Source organism: Pongo pygmaeus, chromosome 10 (assembly GCF_028885625.2).
Source record: "Pongo pygmaeus isolate AG05252 chromosome 10, NHGRI_mPonPyg2-v2.0_pri, whole genome shotgun sequence".
NCBI classification, from domain to species: Eukaryota; Metazoa; Chordata; class Mammalia; order Primates; family Hominidae; genus Pongo; species Pongo pygmaeus.
The window spans coordinates 37112049-37134466 of NC_072383.2; the positions used below are offsets into that span (position 1 = coordinate 37112049).

At 33.9% G+C, this 22418-nt stretch overlaps 1 protein-coding gene across 3 annotated transcripts in view; it reads left to right on the forward strand.

Annotated features, from left to right (window-relative positions):
* REDIC1 (regulator of DNA class I crossover intermediates 1) overlaps window positions 1–22418 on the forward strand; it is a 94949-nt gene that overhangs the window by 21653 nt on the left and 50878 nt on the right. For 2 of the 3 annotated variants that reach the window (XM_054442877.1, XM_054442878.1), the window contains exons 4-7: window positions 664–796; window positions 1175–1223; window positions 2473–2658; window positions 4907–5022. In XM_054442877.1, coding sequence (XP_054298852.1) covers window positions 664–796; window positions 1175–1223; window positions 2473–2658; window positions 4907–5022 — 484 coding nt within the window. The remainder of the gene's footprint in view (window positions 1–663; window positions 797–1174; window positions 1224–2472; window positions 2659–4906; window positions 5023–22418) is intronic. The other variant, XM_054442880.1, reaches the window with a different exon arrangement.

A 22418-nucleotide genomic window follows, 5' to 3' on the forward strand; every position in this document is an offset into this window, starting at 1 on the left:
CGCTTAGAACTAGCAGAATGGGATACTATTATTGGTTCACCTTTAGTCAGATGGCTACTGCCAAATCACTTATTTTATCCAGAGAGACAAGAGTTTTATTTTGTTTTGTTTTTAAAGACAGGGTTTCACTGTGTTGCCCATGCTGGTCTTGAACTCTTGGCCTCAAGCAATCCTCCAACTGCAGCCTCCTTAGTAACTGGGATTACAGGCATGAGCCACTGTGCCTGGCTTGAGGCAGGGTTTTATAAGAAGATATAAAATCTACTCTATAACTATGTGCATAGTTTGGGTGGGTGTATCACGAAAATAGAGTAGGTGAAAGTACTGACCAGAGAAAGGGAAAATATATATAGTACTGTGTGAATATATAACATAGTAACTAATCTAGTCTGGAGATCAGAGAAATCTTGGTGGAAGAAAAAGTAGAACTAAATTAATAGGGCAGCTATAATGAGGAATATATAAGATGATGAAGAAAAATATGTTTTAAAGTCTCTGATAGTTGTTTATATTGTAATAATTTATTTTAGCACTGATAGAATGTAAATGTTTTAGTAAAATTTCTTAGATGTACGTTTATGTAATGAACATGATTTATTAAACAGTAGTTTTACAATTTTTTTATTCTTATTTTAAAATTATAATTATATTTTTTTATCGTAGAAACTGTGAGAAAACCAACCCATGTGAACATGAATAGAGACATAAAAATGCCCCTAAGAAAGCATAATTTAGAACTTCCAATGTCGCCTCACTGTGTACCTTCTAAACTCTGCCTTGATGATACAGAAACCAAGTAGGTTTTAGCTAGGATTTATATTACTAGGTGTTTAAACTGGTTATTAACAACACTTTTACTCACTCGAAAATGTATAAAATACTTACCTTCTACCCCCAGTTTTTGTTTGTTTGGCTGTTAACAGTATTATGCAATGATTAAGACCTTCATCAAATGATCCAGATTTTGTACACTGTGTTTGACTTACCTTATCATAAAAATGTCTGTCTCTAGTATTAATATAATTTTTATAAAACTTAGTGATATTATGACCCTGTAATGATTTAGTTAGGTTTCTATATGTTTTGTGTAGAACAGTATGAATTTTAAATACAGGAAAGAGCAGTCGATTTTATTTCAATTTATATTTTTAACCTAAATTTTTCTTTTCATTAGTGTAAACTATCAAAGACTAAGTAGCAAGGAAGATCTTGGCCCAGTCCAGGTGAGATTTTAAAAAAAATTCTATAAGTTATTTCAGCAATTGTGACATGCCACCTAATGATCTAAATGTCTGAATACTGGAGAAAATTATTTTAAAGAAAATTTTGAGTCTTTAATTCTTTTAAAAGCTTTCCAGGTGAGAAATCTATGCCTTAAGAATATTTTAATTGATTGCTTATGAGAATCTCTTTGGACTGCTGGTAATGTGACTAGGCCTATGTTTGCATAACATTTGATTCTGCTTGTTACTGATGAGCTGCCAAGGACAGTTCACTTAGGGATTCTTACTTTGGGTTCACGTGATTATTGAGCAATTCATCTGTTCAAACATAGTAACCAGATTACTTTATATCAAACTGTGATGTCCAACCCTCACGTGGATCCCAAGATGATTTCTCTTTCAAAGTATAGCAAATAATTTTCTTAGCAAATAAAATTTTAATCAATTAGAAAATGCATGGATTATAATTAAAGCTTGAAACTTTAACATCTAATGTCATATTGTTAGCTATCATTTTTTTCCCTTTGAATTGCCAGAGTTAAGCTAGATGAGAAAGATAATGGCAGTGATACTAAAATCCCTTAGAAATCTTGTCACCTGGATTATAGGTTAATGAAACTCAGATTTCCGTCTTTAGAAGAAACTCAGATTATTGAGCAATTCATCTGTTCAAACATAGTAACCAGATTACTTTATATCAAATTGTGATGTCCAACCCTCACGTGGATCCCAAGATGATTTCTCTTTCAAAGTATAGCAAATAATTTTCTTAGCAAATAAAATTTTAATCAATTAGAAAATGCATGGATTATAATTAAAGCTTGAAACTTTAACATCTAATGTCATATTGTTAGCTATCATTTTTTTCCCTTTGAATTGCCAGAGTTAAGCTAGATGAGAAAGATAATGGCAGTGATACTAAAATCCCTTAGAAATCTTGTCACCTGGATTATAGGTTAATGAAACTCAGATTTCCGTCTTTAGAAGGTAGCCTACAGGAATGGAGCTGGAGGATGGAGAGAAGCAGGAGTAGGGAAGGCAGAGGGAAAGGTGCTCTTGAGTATAGCCTTCACTGATAACCACTCTCTTCTTAGTAAGTTCTGTCAATTACTGATGGGTTGCCTTGCCTTAGGACATTTTCTTTTGTAACCCCTCCCTTTTCACTAATTTTAATTTCACTATTTTGCCTTTCCTCTTCTCTAGTTTATATATTTTGGTAATGTAAATGATTTTATCTTCTTTCCTATAGTCACAAGGCATGGACTCATATAGTATGCTTGACCCTCAGTTCAGCAAAATAGAGAACTGCAGTTTCACTCCATCATCTTTTTCAGTGGAGTTACTTTCTAACAGACATATTTCAAAACTAAATTTCACACCTGGAATAGCACCTACTCCTCAGAAACGTGCATATGAAAAAAAGCAGAATGACCAGGTACCTTTGAATCATTAGTCCTTAGCATTTTATATCATTATATTTTCATGAAACTCTTTTTTTCTCTTTTTGTAGATTTAAAATATTTACATTTTGAATTGCTATACATATAAACAAATTAGGAGATAAATTAAGGATAATTCCCTTTACATCAAAAACTTAATTCTTTGCGTTGTAGAAGATTGTGAATCCCAGAACTGGAGTGTTTTTTTAAAAAAAATCTTGGAACATATCATTCTCTTAGAAAACTATTGATAGTAGAATTGAAAGTAGTTCAGTGTGTTATATAGTAGTTGATGTTTATAATCACTGTAATTGATTAGTTGGTGATGTCATGATGACCCAATATGCATGATATGGAAAGTGTCCTGTGAATAGCAATATACAGTTTCAGAGATGTAGTAGTCTCTTAAAGTGTGAATTGTGATGGCTTGATTCTTTTTATAATTTGAAAGATGACAAGTTTTTAAGTTTTTCAATTAACACTATACAAATATATAGAGATGTAGTGCTAAAATGTTCAATCATTGTGTGCTCTAAAGCTAAAAATATAAAATATATAAATATTAAGATTCCAAAATACATCTGTCATAGAGCATACCAGGAAATCTACTAAAAATGGAATTTAATTAAATGTTACTGTACTAATGTCTAATGGTAATGAGGAAAATGCTTATATAAACACTATGTCTTGTTAATGGGAATACTTAGTTTTGAATTTATCTTATTTTTAACATGCAGTGGTTTTATGACATATATATTATTTATAAGTCAATTTATGATTAATTTATAGTTTTAAATTTTAGAAATTATAGCTATATATTATAGCATATCAGTTATATATATGCTGTATGATAGTTATATATAATTCCATTTTATTAAAGTTTTTATTAAAGACTTCCCAGATAAGAGAAAATGAAGTATTACATTCCTGTGACCCATGCTAGCCTTGTTATAAAGGCCCAATAATTTTCGAATGATGCAATGAAAGACATTTTCAATTACCCATTCAGTTTATATTTCGTAAGACAAAAACCTACATTCTAGATCAGGGTATAACTCATCCTTGCTCTATTAAATAGTTTAAGGATAGAGGATAAAACATCGGTGTAATCTCTACTTAACTTTCTTGTCTGTACATATTATAGACTGCAGGTTAATGATGAGCTCCAGAGAAGTAAATAATTTTATACTTAACATGGTAAAAGACTGAAAAGAGATAATGTCCCTTTTCAATCATAGTGTCACATCATGAAATACTAGGGAAGTACTTAATAGCGTACTTGGGGGAATTTCAAAAAAAGTGAAAATAATTAAAATGAAATTATAAAATACAAAAGAAAATGAGTTGAAAAACAAGTTAGAAGAAAAAGTGACTTGGGGTTTCCTGATCCTTAGTTAAGTAGTATTGTCGAATATATAATACTATATTCTCTTCTCTTTTGATTTGTTTCTTATTTTAAGGGATAACATTTTGCACCTCTGACACTCTTTCTCAGATGTATTGGTTAGCTGAGACATTAGTATAAGCTCTCTCTGACTTTAGTCTATTTTTTTCCCCAAAGACTTTCAGTGTCTCTTTTTGACTCTCCTTTTTTTTTTTTTCCTGACAATTCTGTCATTGGTTGTGTTTGGACTTCTCATTTCTATGTTTCATGAGTTATAAATCAAATGTATGACAGATATAAATTATTGTTGAATAGATTAGTGTTGGGCCAATATAATAAGTTACATTTATAGGGTACTTTCCACATTAACAAATTGATTATCTTCTTTTCACAGTAGTCTTCACACTCTCCCTTTTGAACTGAATAATATTGATATTCAGAAAAATTAAAGTAGCAATCTAAAGTTACTCAGTAAATGGAACAACTGAGACAAGTATAGCTCTTGTATTGGGACAAATTATTGTTTTCTGTCAGAGAAATTTAACTTACAATTATTCAAGATCTTGGTGTCCTGGGTGTTTTTTTGTTTTTTTATTTTTATTTTTTTAACTTGGAGAAAATGGTTAGCTTACCATCATATCAACTCTGTTATTTTAACAATTATTCAGATACTGGTATTGATTTTTTTGTTAGGAAAGTATTTTGTTTTCAATAAGTAGTAAAATTACTTTATTTTGGACTATTTTTACAATTTTAAAATATAAATGTAGTTCATTTACATGACATTTTATGGTAAATAATTTAAATTGTATATATGTACATTTACTATTTTGGCAGTTTCTTCAAATTTGTTTTTTCAGCTCGGTAATGTTAACTGTTCTGATTCCTTGCTTTCCAAATTAAATAAAAGTCAAGATGTTCTCAGTCCATCACATAAAACTACACGATTTGGGACATTATTTGAAAGATTAAACAGGTAAGCAAAGATGCTGAAGGAAATAAAGAAGCTGTAGCATTCTGTACTTTCACCTAGAAATTTGATTTTAATGGACACAAATATTTTTAGTTAAAAATATAAACAGTCCTAAGTAATACTTCTAGAAAAAAATTCAAAAAGTAAAATGGTATTATTTAATTAAAATAGTGTAAGTAATTATTTTATAACATGGACATCTACCTTTCATTTATTTAAGTTTATTTTTTATTTTTTGAAAAGAAGTCTCGCTCTTTCACCCAGGCTGTAGTGCAGTGGCACAATTATCTTAGCTTGCTGCAACCTCCACCTCCTGAGTTCAAGTGATTCTCGTGCCTTAGCACCCAAGTAGCTGGGATTACAGGCGTGTGCCACCACAGCCAATTGGCTAATTTTTGAATTTTTAGTAGAGATGGGGTTTCACCTTGTTGGCCAGGCTGGTCTCAATCTTCTGGCCTCAAGTGATCTGCCCACCTTAGCCTCCCAGAGTCATTTATTTAGTTTTAAAATTATTTTGGACAGAGGTATTTTGCACATTTTATCATCTCCATGAATTACTGTTTTCTTTTTCTGCAAAAATAGTGATTTCTTTTTCATATTTGTGGTAGTTGAATAGAATCCCACTTTCATTTTCTAGATGTCTATATATACAGTACAGTAGTGACACCTTATCCACAGGGGATATGTTCCAAAACCCCCGGTGGAATCCTGAAATTGCAGACAGTGCCAAACCCTATATATGCTATGTTTTTTTTGTATGCATACATACCTATGGTAAAGTTTAACTTATGTTAGGGACAGTAATAGATTAACAACAATAACTAATAATAGAATAGAACAATTATAACGATATACTGTTAAAAGTTATAAGAATGTGGTCTCTTGGTCTCAAAGTATCTTACTATATATATTGTACTTACCTGTTTTTGGACTGCAGTTGACTGTGGGTTATAGACCGACCGTGGAAAGCAGAAACTGCAGAAAGTGAAACTGTGGGTAATAGGGAATTCTGTGAACCCTAGTTTGTTGTTTTAAAATCTATTAAGCTTGTAAAACCAGTTTGACCCATTCCTGGTGATGTGATGAGAAACCTTGACTCTGTCATACTATCCTAGTTTCCTTATTTTAGTAAATGGCACCACTATTCACTGAGTTGCTAAAGCCAAAATAAAAGTTGTCCTTGATTCTTTCCTTTCCTTCAACACTCAATATCCATTTCACCAAAAAATGTTGCCAATTCTGTATTTTAATAAACTTTAAAATTATCTACTTACATTTCTGTTTCTATGGATTCCATTCCAGTCAATGACATCATTCTTTCTTGCCTGGAGAGTTGTAATGCCAGGTAACAGTTCTTTTTTGTTCTGAGATACATTTTTTAAAAACAGTTTTATGAAATGACATAAAATAAACTAAACTTATTTAACTATGATAATGAATATATGCACTTTGATAAATTTTGACAATGTCAAAGATAATGACACATGAACACATTTATTATCCCCAGTAGTTTATTTGGGTACCTTGGTAATCCCTTCTCCCTCTTGCTTCACATCCCTTACACCTATCCCAAAGCAACCACTGATCTGCTTTGTGTTGCTGTGTATTAGCCCGTATTTTCTATAATTTTAAATAAGACATCATATAGTATGTTCTTTTTTGTTGTTTGACCTCTTTCACTCAGTGTAATTATTTTGAAATTCATCTATGTTGGTTGTTGCCTGTATCTATAGTTCATTCCTTTTTATTTCAGGGTACTATTTCGTTGTATGGACATAGCACAACGTATTCATTTACCTGTTCATGGGCATTTGGTGTTTCCCCCGAGTTTTTGGCTATTCCAAATATACCTGCTGTGACAGTTCATGTATAAGTCTTTGTTTTGACATATGCTTCATTTCTCCTGGGTGCGAGTGGAATGACTGGATCATGTGTTAGGTGTATGTTTAAGTTTAAAAAAACTACCGAACTATTTTCCAGTGGTATTTGTATCATTTTATATTCCCATTAACAATGTATGAACATTGCATCGCATCCTTGCCAACACTTGGTACAGTCAGTCTTTTAAAATTTAACCCATTCTAGTCAGTGTGTAGTAGTATCTCATGTTTTTAGTTTGCATTTCCCTAATGACTAATGATTTTGGCAACTTTTCATGTGCATATTAGCCATTTGTGACTCTTTGGTGAAATGTTTACCCTTTTCATTTTATTACTGGTACCTTTTTGAAGTGCAAAAGGTTTAATTTGATGAAGTCCCACTTATTAATTTTTTCATTTATTGTGCTTATGGTGTCAAAACCAACAAATCTTTGCTTAACCCAAGGTCATGAAGATTTTCTTCTGTTTTATACTTTTAGATCTTACATGTAGGTCTATGATTCATTTTGAGTTAATTTTTATGTGTTGGGTGTGGTAAGGGTCTGAATCCATTATTTACATTTGTGGAAAAGAATATTTTTTCCTTGCTTAATTGCTTTGGCACCTTTGTCAGAAATCAATTGACTGTAAATATAAGGATTTTTTTCTGGAATCTGAATTCTGTTCTGTTGATTATGTTAGTACCAAACTGTCTTGGTTACTGTGGCTTTATTGTTAGTTTTGAAATCAAAGAAGTGTATTAGTCCAACATTTTTTTTTCAAAAATGTTTTGGCTCTTCTTAATCCTTTGCATTTCCATATAAATTTTAGGATCTGATGGTCAGTTTCTGCAACAAAACCAAAAACCAGAAACCAAACCTATTTGGATTTTAAGAGATTATGTTGAATTTATAGATTAATTTTGATAGAATTCCCACCTTAACAATAGTGACTTTGCCAGTCCACAAGCATAAAATATTTTTCCTCTTTCATCTTCTTTAATTTCTTCAATAATGTATTATGGCTTTCAGGATATAAGCCTTGTTTCTTTCTTCCTAGTATTTTATTCTTTTTATGCTTTTGTAAGTGGAATTACTTTCCCAATTTTATTTTTGGATTATTCATTGGTAGTGTATAGAAATACAATTAATTTTTGTATATGAATCTTATATCTTTTGACTTTGACAAATTTATTATTCTAGTAATAGTTGAGTAGGGGTTTTTTAAAATCATGGTGGAATATATTGTCCATAATAAGTATATTTTTACCTCTCTCTTTTCAATCTGGATGCCTTCTTCCTCCCCCTCCCCCTCCCCCTCCTCCTCCCATCATCATCATCGTGAATGTGATCTTAGCCAAAAGGCTAGGGAGCAATTTTTACTTCCCTGCTTAACTTTGCTAACTAGAGCCTCCAGTACAATGCTGAATAGCAGTGGCAAGAGCAGATGTGCTTATTGTTCTCAGTTTTAGGGAAAAAGCATTCAGTCTTTCACCAGTAAGTATGATGTTAGCTATAGGTGTTTTTGTAAGTGTCCTTTAACAGGTTGTGAAAGTTCTCTTCTGTTTCTAGAGCATCGAGAGTTTTTATCATGAATTTTGTCAAGTGCTCCTTCCATGTCTCTTGAAATTATGATGTTGTTTTTTTTAAGTATGATGTTAGCTATAGGTGTTTTTGTAGGTGTCCTTTATCAGGTTGTGAAAGTTCTCTTCTGTTTCTAGATCATTGAGAGTTTTTACCATGAATTTTGTCAAGTGCTCCTTCCATGTCTCTTGATTATGATGTTGTTTTTTTTTTTCCTTTAATCTGTTAATATATAACAATGTATTTTCAGGTGTCAAACCACTTTGTATCGATGGGATAAAAACTGCTTGGTGTAGGCCGGGTGTGGTGGCTCACGCCTGTAATCCCAGCACTTTGGGAGGCCAAGGTGGGTGGATCATGAGGTCAGGAGATCGAGATCATCCTGACACAGTGAAACCCTGTCTCTACTAAAAATACAAAAAAATTAGCCTGGTGTGGTGGCAGGCGCCTGTAGTCCCAGCTGCTCGGGATGCTGAGGCAGGAGAATGGCATGAACCCGGCAGGCGGAGCTTGCAGTGAGCCGAGATCATGCCAGTGCACTCCAGCCTGGGACACAAAGTGAGACTCCGTCGTAAAAAAAAAAAAAAAAAAACTGCTTGGTGTATAATCCTCTCCATATGTTGTTGGATTTGGTTTGCTAATATTTTATTGATGGTTTTTGTGTCTATATTTATGAAGAATATTTGTCTGAATTTTTTATTTCTTTGTGATTGTTTGGCTTTGGTATCACGGTAATACTGGCCTCATAGAAAAAGTTGAAAGTGTTTCCTCCTGTTTTATGTAAGAATTTGTGGAGGGTTGGTATTATTTCTTTTCTAAGTTTTTCTTAGAATTCACCAGTGAAGGCGTCTGCACGTGGACTTTTGTTTAGTGAGAACACTTAATTACTAATTCATTTTCTTTACTTGTTATGGTCTGTTCAGATTGTCTAGTTTGTTCTTGAGTCAATTGTGGTAATTTGTGTTTTACTAGGAATTTGTCCATTTCATCTAAGTTGCATGATTTGTTGGCATGAAGTTGTTTATAGTATACCCTTGAAATCCTTTTAGTTTCTGTAAGATTGGTGGTTATATCACGTCTTTAATTCTAGATATGCATTCTCTCTCTTTTTTTCATGTTTAGTGTAGCTGAAGATTTTTCAATTTTGTAGGTCTTTTTAAACAACTGAGTTTTGGTTTAATCAATTTTCACAATTGTTTTTCTGTTTTCCATTTTTTAAGTTCTATACTAATGTTTATAATTTTCTTTTTCTGCTTCCTTGGATTTAGGTTGCCCTTCTTTTTCTAGTTTCTTTTTTTTTTACTTTAGTATGCTAGTTTGATCTTTCTTTTCTTTTTTTTTATTATTATTATACTTTAAGTTTTAGGGTACATGTGCACAATGTGCAGGTTAGTTACATATGTATACATGTGCCATGCTGGTGTGCTGCACCCATTAACTCGCCATTTAGCATTAGGTATATCTCCTAATGCTATCCCTCCCCCCTCCCCCCACCCCACAACAGTCCCCAGAGTGTGATGTTTCTTAAAGTGGTAGCTTAACCTACTGATTTTATATCTTTCTCTCGTAGTACTGCTTAGATGTCAACTAATGATTGGTCAGAAGTTGTGTTTAAACAGCTAGACCTAATAAGGCTTTCTCTTGTATGCAACACCTCACATTCAGCCAAGGATGAGTAGATACCTGAGGCCCTCTCTGGTCTCTCCTGAGTGTACACACAGCCTTACACATGTATGCATCCTCCTAGATGACCTCAGGTCTGGGAGTTTATCAAAGCTCATTATGACTATTTGTTTTCCTGATTTCTCTATGAAATTTCTTAATGATTTTTGCTTGCTCTCAAATATTACAGTCTCAGGGAGCTGCAGTGTTGGACTTCCCTGATGGTTTGCCACTGAAAGTATGATTGGTTTTGATGCCCTTCCATTATGGGGCTCTCCAACCTTGGTAGAGCTACCACTCGTGTATCTAGGGGTGGAGGGAAGGGACAGCTCCAGGCTATAACTGTATGGACACCTACTATTTCTACTAAGGCTCAGTAGTTTTCTTGAAGTACTGCTTCTCAGTTTTTCGTGTGCCTTTAGTTATTTCACACATTCTGAAATGGTTGTTTTTGCACATTTTGTCTGCTTTTAACATTGCATTTTGGGGGAGAGTATTTGCCAAATTACTCACTCTATCATCCCAGAAGGTCCTGCCCCACATCAGGTTTTTTTTTCTTCTTCTTTTTCTAATGTTAAACCAACCTTGTATTCCTGGGATAAATCCCACCTGTCACAATATGTTATTCTTGTTATGTATTCTTGGCTTTGATTTGGTAAAATTTTGTTAGGAAATCTTGCGTCAGTCTTCATGAGGAATATTATTTCGTAGGTTTCTTTTCTTGTAATATCTTAGTCTGGTTTTGACCAGCATAATGCCAGTGTCATAGAATGAGCTGGGAAGTATTCCATCGTGTTTAATTTTCTGGAAGAGTTTGTATAGAAAGCATATACAGTTATGTGCTGCATAACAATGTTTCAGTCAACAATGAATGGCATATATGATGGTGGTCCCATAAGATTATAATGGAGCTGAAAAATTCCTACCATCTAGTGACATCGTAGCTATTGTAATAGAGTAGCACAGCTCATTCCTCATTGTTTGTGTGATGCTGGTATTAACAAACCTGCCAGTCATATAAAAGCATAGCATATACAATTATATATAATACATAATTGATAATGATAATAAATGACTTGTTAATGGTTTATGTATTTATTGTACTATTGTTATTTTAGAGTGTGCTCTTTCTACTTATTAGAAAAAAAGTTAATTGTAAAACAGGCTCAGGCAGGGTCTTCAGGAGGTATTCCAGAAGAAGACATTGTTATCATAAGAAATGACAGTTCCCTGTGAATCACTGCCCCTGAAGACCTTCCAGTGGGATAAGATAGGGAAGGACAGTGAGATTGATGATCCTGACCCTGTGTGGACCTAGGCTAATGTATGTTTATGTCCTAGTTTTTAACAAAAAAGGTTAAAAGTAAGGAAAACATTTAAAAAAATATAAAAATAGAAAAAAGCTTATAGAATAAGGCTGTAAAGAAAAAATTTTTTTACAGCTGTACAATGTGTTTGTTTTAAGCTAAGTTATTACAGTAGAGTCAAAAAGTTTAAAAAATTAAAACATTTATAAAGCTACAGTAAGATAAGGTTAATTTATTGATGAAAGAAATTTTTAAAAATAAATTTAGTGAAATGTAAGTGTAGAGTGTTTATAAAGTCTACAGTAGTGTATAGTAATGTTCTAGGCCTTCACATTCACTCCCCACTCACTCACTGACTTGCCCAAAACAACTTTCATCCTGCAAGCTCCATTCATGGTATGTGTCCTTTGCAGATGTGCCTTTAAAAAAATTTTTATGCTGTATTTTTTTTCTATACCTTTTCTATGTTTAGATACACAAATATCATTGTGTTACACTTGCCTACAATATTGTGCTATAGGCAATTGTACTGTAGGCAATACTGTACAGGTTTGTAGCCTAGGAGCAATAGGCCATACTATATAGCCTTGGTGTGTAGTAGGCTGTCCCATCTAGGTTTGTGTAAGTACACCCTGTGATGTTCCCACAATGACAAAATTGCCTAATGACACATTTATCAAAATGTATTCTTGTTGTGAAGTGATACATAATCGTAATTTCTAACTTAAATCATAAAGTTAATCAGTGAAGCCATGTGAGTACTGGTGTTCTCTTTTGTGGGAAGGATTTTTATTACAGTTTTAATTTTTTACTGAACAGAGTGCTAGTCAATCAGATTATTTGTTCTTGAGTTAGCTTTGGTAGTTTGTGTCTTACAAAGAATGTATTTATTTTGTCTACCTTGTAGAATTTATTGACATAAGGTTATTCATAACATTCTCTTATTATTTGTTTGAAATCTTTACCATCTGTAGCACTGTCTTCTCTCTCATTAATGAGATTATTTTTCTCTTATTCTCTATTTTTTTCTGACTATTCTGATTACAGCAATATCAATTTTATTTATGTTCTTACAGAATTATCTTTTAGTTTCACAAGTCTTTTATTTTTCTATTTTTAAGAATTGCATTGAATTTTGCTTTTCTATTTATTATTTTCTTTTGTCTGCTTATTTTGCATTTAATTTCCTCTGCGTTTTCTAGTTTTTTTAAGTTAAGAGGTAAGGTCATTGGTTTGAAACCACTCTTCTTTACTAATATAGGCATTTTAGGGCTATAAATTCTCTACTAACTGCTGTTTTTGCTGTATCTTACAAATTTTGAAATACTATGTTTTCATTTTTAGTCAGATCAAAATACTTTTTTTTTTTTTTGAGACAGTGTCTCGCTCTGTTGTGCAGACTGGAGTGCAGTCGTGTGATGTTGGCTCACTGCAACCTCTGCCTCCTGGGTTCAAGTGATTCTCCTGCCTCAGCCTCTTAAGTAGCTGGGATTACAGGGGCTTGCCACCACGCCTGGCTAAGTTTTAAAAATATTTTTAGTAGAGTTGGGGTTTCACCATGTTGGCCCAGACTTTCTCGAACTCCTGACCTCAAGTGATCCACCTGCCTCGGCCTCCCAAAGTGCTGGGATTATAGGCTTGAGACACCATGCCCAGCCTAGATCAAAATACATTCTCATCTTTCTTTGGATTTCTGTTTCAATCCATGAGTTATTTAGAAATTTCGTATTTGGTTCCCAGAAACTAACACTTTCCCATTATCTTTCTGAATTAATTCCTTTGTGGACAAGGAACATACTTTGTATGATTTGATCCTTCCAAATTTATTGAGACTGGTACTGTGGCTAAGAATATTGTTTACATTTAATATGATAATGTATAGGTTTGGGTTTAAGTCTGTCCTCTTGCTATTTGTATTTTACCTGTCCCTTTGCCTCTTTTTCTACTTTTATTTAAGTATTTTTATGACTTCTTTTCATTTCTTTGTTTATTAGCTATAATTCTGTTTTATTATTGATTGCTTTAGACTTTATCAGATATATATTAATGTATCACAGATTATCTTCAAGTTATAGTATCAAGTATAGTACAAGAATCTTACAGTAGTATCCTTTTTATTTCTTCTCTCCTTTGGCCTTTGTGTTATATTCACACATTTATTTATGTGTATGTTATAAACCCAATAATGCATTGTTGTTTTGTTTTAAAGAAAGCTAAATAAGAAAATATGTTTCTTATATTTAAGCACGTAGTTATTATTTTTAGTGGTCTTCATTATTTTGTGTAGATCTAGATTTCCATCTGGTGTCATTTTCTGTTTGAAAGACTTAACATTTCTTATATTGTAGATCTGCTGGTGATTAATGCTCTAATCTTTGTATATTTGCAAATTTCTGTTTTTGAAAGATGTCTTTTGACTTGGTGTAGTTTCCAACTAGAATTTTGCTGTCATTATCTTAATATCTGTATATATAATATAGTTTTTGTCTTTGTTTTTGTGATTTTTCTGTCATGATTTTTTAAACATTGATTTCTATTCTTTGATTAAGATATTAATTTTCTTTCTATTTCTTGTGTTTGGGTTTTGTTGATCTTGGATTTGTGGACTTATTATTTTTATCAAAATTTTTTAGCCATTATTTCTTCAAATATTTTTTCTGACTCCTTTCCTTTTCCTTGGGGGACTCAAACTGGTAAATTAGTCTACTTGAAATCTCAGTTTACTGGGGCTCTGTTTTTTCCAGTCTTTTTTCTCTCATTGTTTTGTTTTACGTAGATTATATTACTATATCTTCAAAGTCCGTAATTGTATCTTCCGTGTGGTCTTATCTGCTGGTAATCCTATCCAGTGTAATTTTCATCTCTCGAACTTTGATTTACCTTTTCTTTTTTATCTTCCATATATCTATTAAGCATGTTCAGTATTTCCTCTGTCTTCTTGAATACAGGAAATATAGTTATGATAACTGTTTTAATGTCCTTATCTATGAATTCTATTATTTTTGTCATTTCTTGATCTGTTTTTAATAATTGATTTTGCTTCTCATTATAGATTTTCTCTTTTTTGCATTCCTGGTATCGTGGTAATTTTGTTGGATTCTATACATTGTGAATTTTTATCTTTGTGGCTGCTGGACATTTTTATTTTCCTGCACATCATCCTTGGAAACACTATGGTACTTGGAAACACTACGATCTTATTGAGGCTTGCTTTTAAATTTTGTGAAGCAGGACCAATAAGCCTTCGGTTTGTAGTTAATTTTGCTCCACTGCTGAGGCAATACCCTTCTGAATACTTTCTTGATCCCCCTTGAATTATGAAATTTTCCGCTCTAGAGGGTGGAAACAAAATTTTCCCAGCCCTAGTGAGCTCCTGAGATTGTTCTATTTTTCTTACCTTGGGTGGTTCTTTTCACAGCCTTCGGCAATTACTTCACATGCATGTGCCGGTTAGTATTTAGTTGAACACTTGAGAACACTCTGGATCTCTGGAGGTCTTACTCTCTGAAACACTCTCCTTTATGGTACTCTAACTTGTGAACTCTATCCTCTGCAATCTCCCTGGATCTCCAGCTGTTTCCTCAACAAAGGGAGTCTCAGTTGGGCTCTGATTGGGTTCCCTTTCCTTGTTCTGTGGCTTGAATGTTCTCTCCAGACAATAACCTAGGAACAATCACAGAGTTCTCCTCATTTGTTTTCTCTCTCCCAGGGATCATTATCTTGCTCACCTGGTCTCCTCTGACTGAAAACTGTTGTCTCATATATTTTGTTCTTTTTTTAAAATTTTTTTATTGATACATATTATTTAATATTGTACATATTAATGGGGTACATGTGGTATGTTGTTGCATGCATGGAATGTGTAATAATCAAGTCAGGGTATTTAGAATATCTATCACCACAACCATTGATTGTTTCTATGTGTTGAGAACATTTTAAGTCCTCACCTCTAGCTATTTTGAAATGTACAACACATTTTTGTTAACTACAGCACCCTACTCTACTATCAAATATTAGAACTTATTCATTCTATCTATTATATGTTTGTACCCATTAAACCTCCCTTCGTACCCCCTCCCTTCCCTCTGCACACATATCTACATCCTTCCCAGCCTCTGGTAACTATCATTCTACTCTATCCCCCAGAGATTAACTTTTTTAGCTCCCACATGTGAGTGAGTACATGTGCTATTTGTCTTTCTCTGTCTGGCTTATTTCACTTCCAGTTCCACTCATGTTGCTGCAAATGACACGATTTCATTCTTTTTTAATGGATGGATAGTATTCTGTTTTGTAAATTTACCACATTTTGTTATCCGTTCATCTACTGAAGTATGCTTAGGTTGATTCCATATCTTTGCTATTGTGAATAGTGCTGTAATAAACATGGGGGTGCATATATTGTTTTGATAGACTGTTTTCCTTTTCTTTGGATAAATAGCCAGTAATGAGGTTGCTGGATCATACTGCCATTCTACTTTCAGTTTTTTGAGATGTCTCCACATTCTTTTCTGTAATGACAGTACTAATTTACATTCTCACTAACAGCGTATGAGAGTTCTCTTTTCTCCATGTCCTTGCCAACATTTCTTATTTTTTTGTTTTTTGATAATAGCCATTCTAACTGAAATAAGATGATACCTTATCATGATTTTGATTTGCATTTCCCTAATGACTAGTGATGTTGAGCATTTTTTTTTTAATATACCTTTTGGGCATTTGTATGTCTTCTTTTGAGAAGTGTCTATATCGTTTGCCCACTTTTTAACGGGATTGTTTGTTTTTTTCCTGTTGAGTCATTTGAGTTTCTTGTATATTCTGGATATTAGTCCTTTGTCAGATTAATAATTTGCAAATATTTTCTTTCATTCAACAGGTTGTCTCTTCACTCTGATGATTGTTTCCTTTACTGTGAAGAAGCTTTTTAGTTTAATATAGTCCCACTTATCTATTTTTTTCTTCTTGTCTCTGCTTTTGAAGTCTAAGTCATAAAATCTTTGCCTAGACCAATGTCCTGGAGTGTTTCTCTTGTATTTTCTCCTAATAATTTTATTGTTTCAAGCTATACATTTAAGTCTTTAATATTTTGAGTTGGTTTTTGTATATGGTGAGAAGTGGTGGTCTAGTTTAATTCTTCCACATATGGATTTCTAGTTTACCCAGCACCATTTATTGAAGGTGTCCTTTCCCCAAGATATATTTGTGACACCTTTGTCAACAATCAGTTGGCTGTAAATATATGGATTTATTTCTGGGTTCTCATTCTGTTCCATTGGTCCATGTGCCTGTTTTTGTATCAATATCATTCTGTTTGGTTACTATAGCCTTGTAATATATTTTGAAGTTGGGTAGTGTGATGCCTTCACCTTTGTTCTTTTTGCTCAGGATTGCTTTGGCTACTTTGGCTGTTTATTGGGTTCCATACAAATTTTAGGATTGTTTTTCGATGTCTGTGAAAAATTTATTGACAGGGATTACATTGACTCTGTAGATTGCTTTGGGTAGTATGATTATTTTAACAATACTCCTTATTCCAATCCAGGAGCATTGGATGTCTTTCCATTTGTATCTTTGTCAATTTCTTTTATCAAAGATTTGTAGTTTCCTTTGTAGAGGACTTTCACTTCCTTAGTTAAATTTATTCCTAGGTATTTTATTTTTATATGTTGTAGGTATATAATGGAATTGCTTTCTTGATTTGTTTTTCAGATAGTTCATTATTGATGTATACAAATTCTACTGATGTTTGTTTGTTGACTTTCTGTCCTGCAACTTTACTGAATTTATCAAATCTAAGAGCTTTTTTTTGGTGGAGTCTAGGTTTTTCTAAATATAAGATCATGTCATCTGCAAAGAGGGACAATTTGACTTTTCCTTTTCCAGTTTGGATGCCTTTTATTTCTTTCTCTTGCCTCATTGCTCTGGCTAGGACCTCCAATACCATGTTGAATAGGAGTGGTGAAAGAACATCCTTGTCTTGTTCTAGTTCTTAGAAGAAAGGCTTTCAGGTTTTTCCCATTCAGTATGATAGCTGTGGGCTTGTCATAGATGACCTTTATTATATTCAGATATGTTCCTTCTATGCTTAGTTTTTTGAATGTTTTTATTATGAATGGGTGTTGAATTTTATTGCATGCTTTTCCTGAATTAATTGGTAGGATAATGTGGTTTTTGTCCTTCATTCTGTTTATGTTTTATATCACATTGATTGATTTGCTTATGTTGAACCATCCTTATATCCCTAGGATAATCCACTTGATAATCATGTATTATCTCTCTTTAAGTACTTTTGGATTTGGTTTGCTAGTGTATTGTTGAGGATTTTTGTGTCTGTTCATCAGGAATATTGGCCTATAATTTTCTTTTTGTTGTTGTATCCTTGCCTGGTTTTGATATCAGAGTAATGCGGCTTCATATAATGAGTTAGGAAGATTTCCTCCTCTTCAATATTTTGTCTAGATGATCTGTCTTATGCTGAGAGTGTGGCATTGAAGTCTCCAACTCTTATTGTATTGGTGTCTCTCTCTATTTAGATCTAATAGTATTTGCTTTATGAATCTTGATGCTCTAGTGTTGGGTGCATATATATATATATATGTTTAGAAATGTTATATCCTCCTGCTGAATTGATCCTTTTACTATTATATAATGACCTTTGGTTTCTTTGAAGTTTTTGACTTAAAGCCTGCTCACTTTTGGTTTCCTTTTGTGTGGAATATCTTTTTCCATCCCTTTACTTTCAGTCTATATATGTCTTAACAGATGAATTGAGTTTCTTGTGGGTAGCATGTAGTTGTGTTATGGTTTCTTATTCATTCAGTGGATCTATATCTTTTAATGGGAAATTTTAATCAGTTTACATTCAAGGTTACTCTTGATATGTGAGGACTTACTTCTGTCATTTTATCAATTGTCCTCTGGTTGTATTTCTTTTGTTATTTCTCTCTTATTACATATCTTAATGGTTTGATTTTCTCGTGTGGTAACATTTGAGTCCTTTTTCTTCCTTATTTGTGTCTTTGCTCTACCAGTTAGTTTTATAATTTCATGCATTTTCGTGATAGTAGATATCATCCCTTCACTTTGAGGTGAAAAAGTCACCAAGCAATTCTTGTAGGGCAGATCTAGTGGTGATGAATTTCCTGCTTTCTTTTTCTTTTTTTTCTTTTTTTTTTTTTTTTTTAGCTTGGAAATGTTTTTATTTTTCTTTCATTTTTGAAGGATAGCCTTTCTAGGTATTCCTGGCTACCAGAATATATCATCCCTTTCTCTCCTGGCCTATAAGATTTCTGTTAAAAATTCATTGTTAGTCTAATAGGAATTCACTTATATATGACAACTTCTCTTTGTTTTTAGAATTATTTGTCTTTGAGTTTTTTTTTTTTTTTTACTTTAAGTTTTAGGGTACATGTGCACAACGTGCAGGTTAGTTACATATGTATACATGTGCCATGTTGGTGTGCTGCACCCATTAACTCGTCATTTAACATTAGGTATTTCTCCTAATGCTATCCCTCTCCCCTCCCCCCACCCCACAACAGGCCCTGGTGTGTGATGTTCCCCTTCCTGTGTCCATGTGTTCTCATTGTTCAATTCCCATCTATGAGTGAGAACATGCGGTGTTTGGTTTATTGTCCTTGTGATAGTTTGCTGAGAATGATGGTTTCCAGCTTCATCCATGTCCCTACAAAGAACATGAACTCATCATTTTTTATGGCTTAATAGTATTCCATGGTGTATATGTGCCACATTTTCTTAATCCAGTCTATCATTGTTGGACATCTGGGTTGGTTCCAAGTCTTTGCTATTGTGAATAGTGCCGCAATAAACATACGTGTGCATGTGTCTTTATAGCAGCATGATTTATAATCCTTTGGGTATATACCCAGTAATGGGATTGCTGGGTCAAATGGTATTTCTAGTTCTAGATCCCTGAGGAATCACCACACTTTCTTCCACAATGGTTGAACTAGTTTACAGTCCCACCAACAGTGTGAAAGTGTTCCTATTTCTCCACATCCTCTCCAGCATCTGTTGTTTCCTGACTTTTTAATGATCGCCATTCTAACTGGTGTGAGATGGTATCTCATTGTGGTTTTGATTTGCATTACTCTGATGGCCAATGATGATGAGCATTTTTTCATGTGTCTGTTGGCTGCATAAATGCCTTCTTTTGAGAAGTGTCTGTTCATATCCTTCACCCACTTTTTGATGGGGTTGTTTGTTTTTTTCTTGTAAATCTGTTGGAGTTCATTGTAGATTCTTGATATTAGCCCTTTGTCAGATGGATAGATTGCAAAAATTTTCTCCCATTCTGTAGGTTGCCTGTTCACTCTGATGGTAGTTTCTTTTGCTGTGCAGAAGCTCTTTAGTTTAATTAGATCCCATTTGTCAATTTTGGCTTTTGTTGCCATTGCTTTTGGTGTTTTAGACATGAAGTCCTTGCCCATGCCTATGTCCTGAATGGTATTGCCTAGGTTTTCTTCTAGGGTTTTTATGGTTTTAGGTCTAACATGTAAGTCTTTAATCCATCTTGAATTAATTTTTATATAAGGTGTAAGGAAGGGATCCAGTTTCAGCTTTCTACATATGGCTAGCCAGTTTTCCCAGCACCATTTATTAAATAGGGAATCGTTTCCCCATTTCTTGTTTTTCTCAGGTTTGTCAAAGATCAGATGGTTGTAGATGTGTGGCATTATTTCTGAGGACTCTGTTCTGTTCCATTGGTCTATATCTCTGTTTTGGTACCAGTACCATGCTGTTTTGGTTACTGTAGCCTTGTAGTATAGTTTGAAGTCAGGTAGCGTGATGCCTCCAGCTTTGTTCTTTTGGCTTAGGATTGACTTGGCGATGCGGGCTCTTTTTTGGTTCCATATGAACTTGAAAGTAGTTTTTTCCAATTCTGTGAAGAAAGTCATTGGTAGCTTGATGGGGATGGCATTGAATCTATAAATTACCTTGGGCAGCATGGCCATTTTCACGATATTGATTCTTCCTACCCATGAGCATGGAATGTTCTTCCATTTGTTTGTGTCCTCTTTTATTTCATTGAGCAGTGGTTTGTAGTTCTCCTTGAAGAGGTCCTTCACATCCCTTGTAAGTTGGATTCCTAGGTATTTTGTTCTCTTTGAAGCAATTGTGAATGGGAGTTCACTCATGAGTTGGCTGTTTGTCTGTTATTGGTGTATAAGAATGCTTGTGATTTTTGCACACTGATTTTATATCCTGAGACTTTGCTGAAGTTGCCTATCAGCTTAAGGAGATTTTGGGCTGAGACAATGGGGTTTTCTAGATATAAAATCATGTCATCTGCAAACAGGGACAATTTGACTTCCTCTTTTCCTAATTGATTACCCTTTATTTCCTTCTCCTGCCTAATTGCCCTGGCCAGAACTTCCAACACTGTGTTGAATAGGAGTGGTGAGAGAGGGCATCCCTGTCCTGTGCCAGTTTTCAAAGGGAATGCTTCCAGTTTTTGCCCGTTCAGTATGATATTGGCTGTGGGTTTGTCATAGATAGCTCTTATTATTTTGAGATACATCCCATCAATACCTAATTTATTGAGAACTTTTAGCATGAAGCGTTGTTGAATTTTGTCAAAGGCCTTTTCTGTATCTATTGAGATAATCATGTGGCTTTTGTTGTTTATATGCTGGATTACGTTTATTGATTTGCATATGTTGAACCAGCCTTGCATCCCAGGGATGAAGCCCACTTGATCATGGTGGATAAGCTTTTTGATATGCTGCTGGATTCAGTTTGCCAGTATTTTATTGAGGATTTTTGCATCGATGTTCATCAGGAATATTGGTCTAAAGTTCTCTTTTTTGGTTGTGTCTCTGCCAGGCTTTGGTATCAGGATGATGCTGGCCTCATAAAACGAGTTAGGGAGGATTCCCTCTTTTTCTACTGATTGGAATAGTTTCAGAAGAAATGGGACCAGCTCCTCCTTGTACCTGTGGTAGAATTCGGCTGTGAATCCATCTGGTCCTGGACTTTTTTTTGGTTGGTAAGCTATTAATTATTGCCTCAATTTCAGAGCCTGTCATTGGTCTATTCAGAGATTCAACTTCTTCCTGGTTTAGTCTTGGGAGAGTGTATGTGTCAAGGAATTTATCCTTTTCTTCTAGATTTTCTAGTTAATTTGCGTAGAGTTGTTTATAGTATTCTCTGATGGTAGTTTGTATTTCTGTGGGATTTGTGGTGATTTCCCCTTTATCATTTTTTATTGCATCTATTTGATTCTTCTCTCTTTTCTTCTTTATTAGTCTTGTTAGTGGTCTATCAATTTTGTTTATCTTTTCAAAAAACCAGCTCCTGGATTCATTGATATTTTGAAGGGTTTTTTGCATCTCTATTTCCTTCAGTTCTGCTCTGATCTTAGTTATTTCTTGCCTTCTTCTAGCTTTTGAATGTGTTTGCTCTTGCTTCTCTAGTTCTTTTAATTGTGATGTTAGGGTGTCGATTTTAGATCTTTCCTGCTTTCTGTTGTGGGCATTTAGTGCTATAAATTTCCATCTACACACTGCTTTGAATGTGTCCCAGAGATTCTGGTATGTTGTGTCTTTGTTCTCATTGGTTTCAAAGAATATCTTTATTTCTGCCTTCATTTCTTTATGTACCCAGTAGTCATTCAGGAGCAGGTTGTTCAACTTCCATGTAGTTGAGCGGTTTTGAGTGAGTTTCTTAATCCTGAATTCTAGTTTGATTGCACTGTCATCTGAGAGACAGTTTGTTATAATTTCTGTTCTTTTACATTTGCTGAGGAGTGCTTTACTTCCAACTATGTGGTCAATTTTGGAATAAGTGTGGTGTGGTGCTGAGAAGAATGTATATTCTGTTGATTTGGGGTGGAGAGTTCTGTAGATGTCTATTAGGTCCACTTGGTGCAGAGCTGAGTTCAATTCCTGGATATCCTTGTTAACTTTCTGTCTCATTGATGTGTCTAATGTTGACAGTAGGGTGTTAAAGTCTCCCATTATTATTGT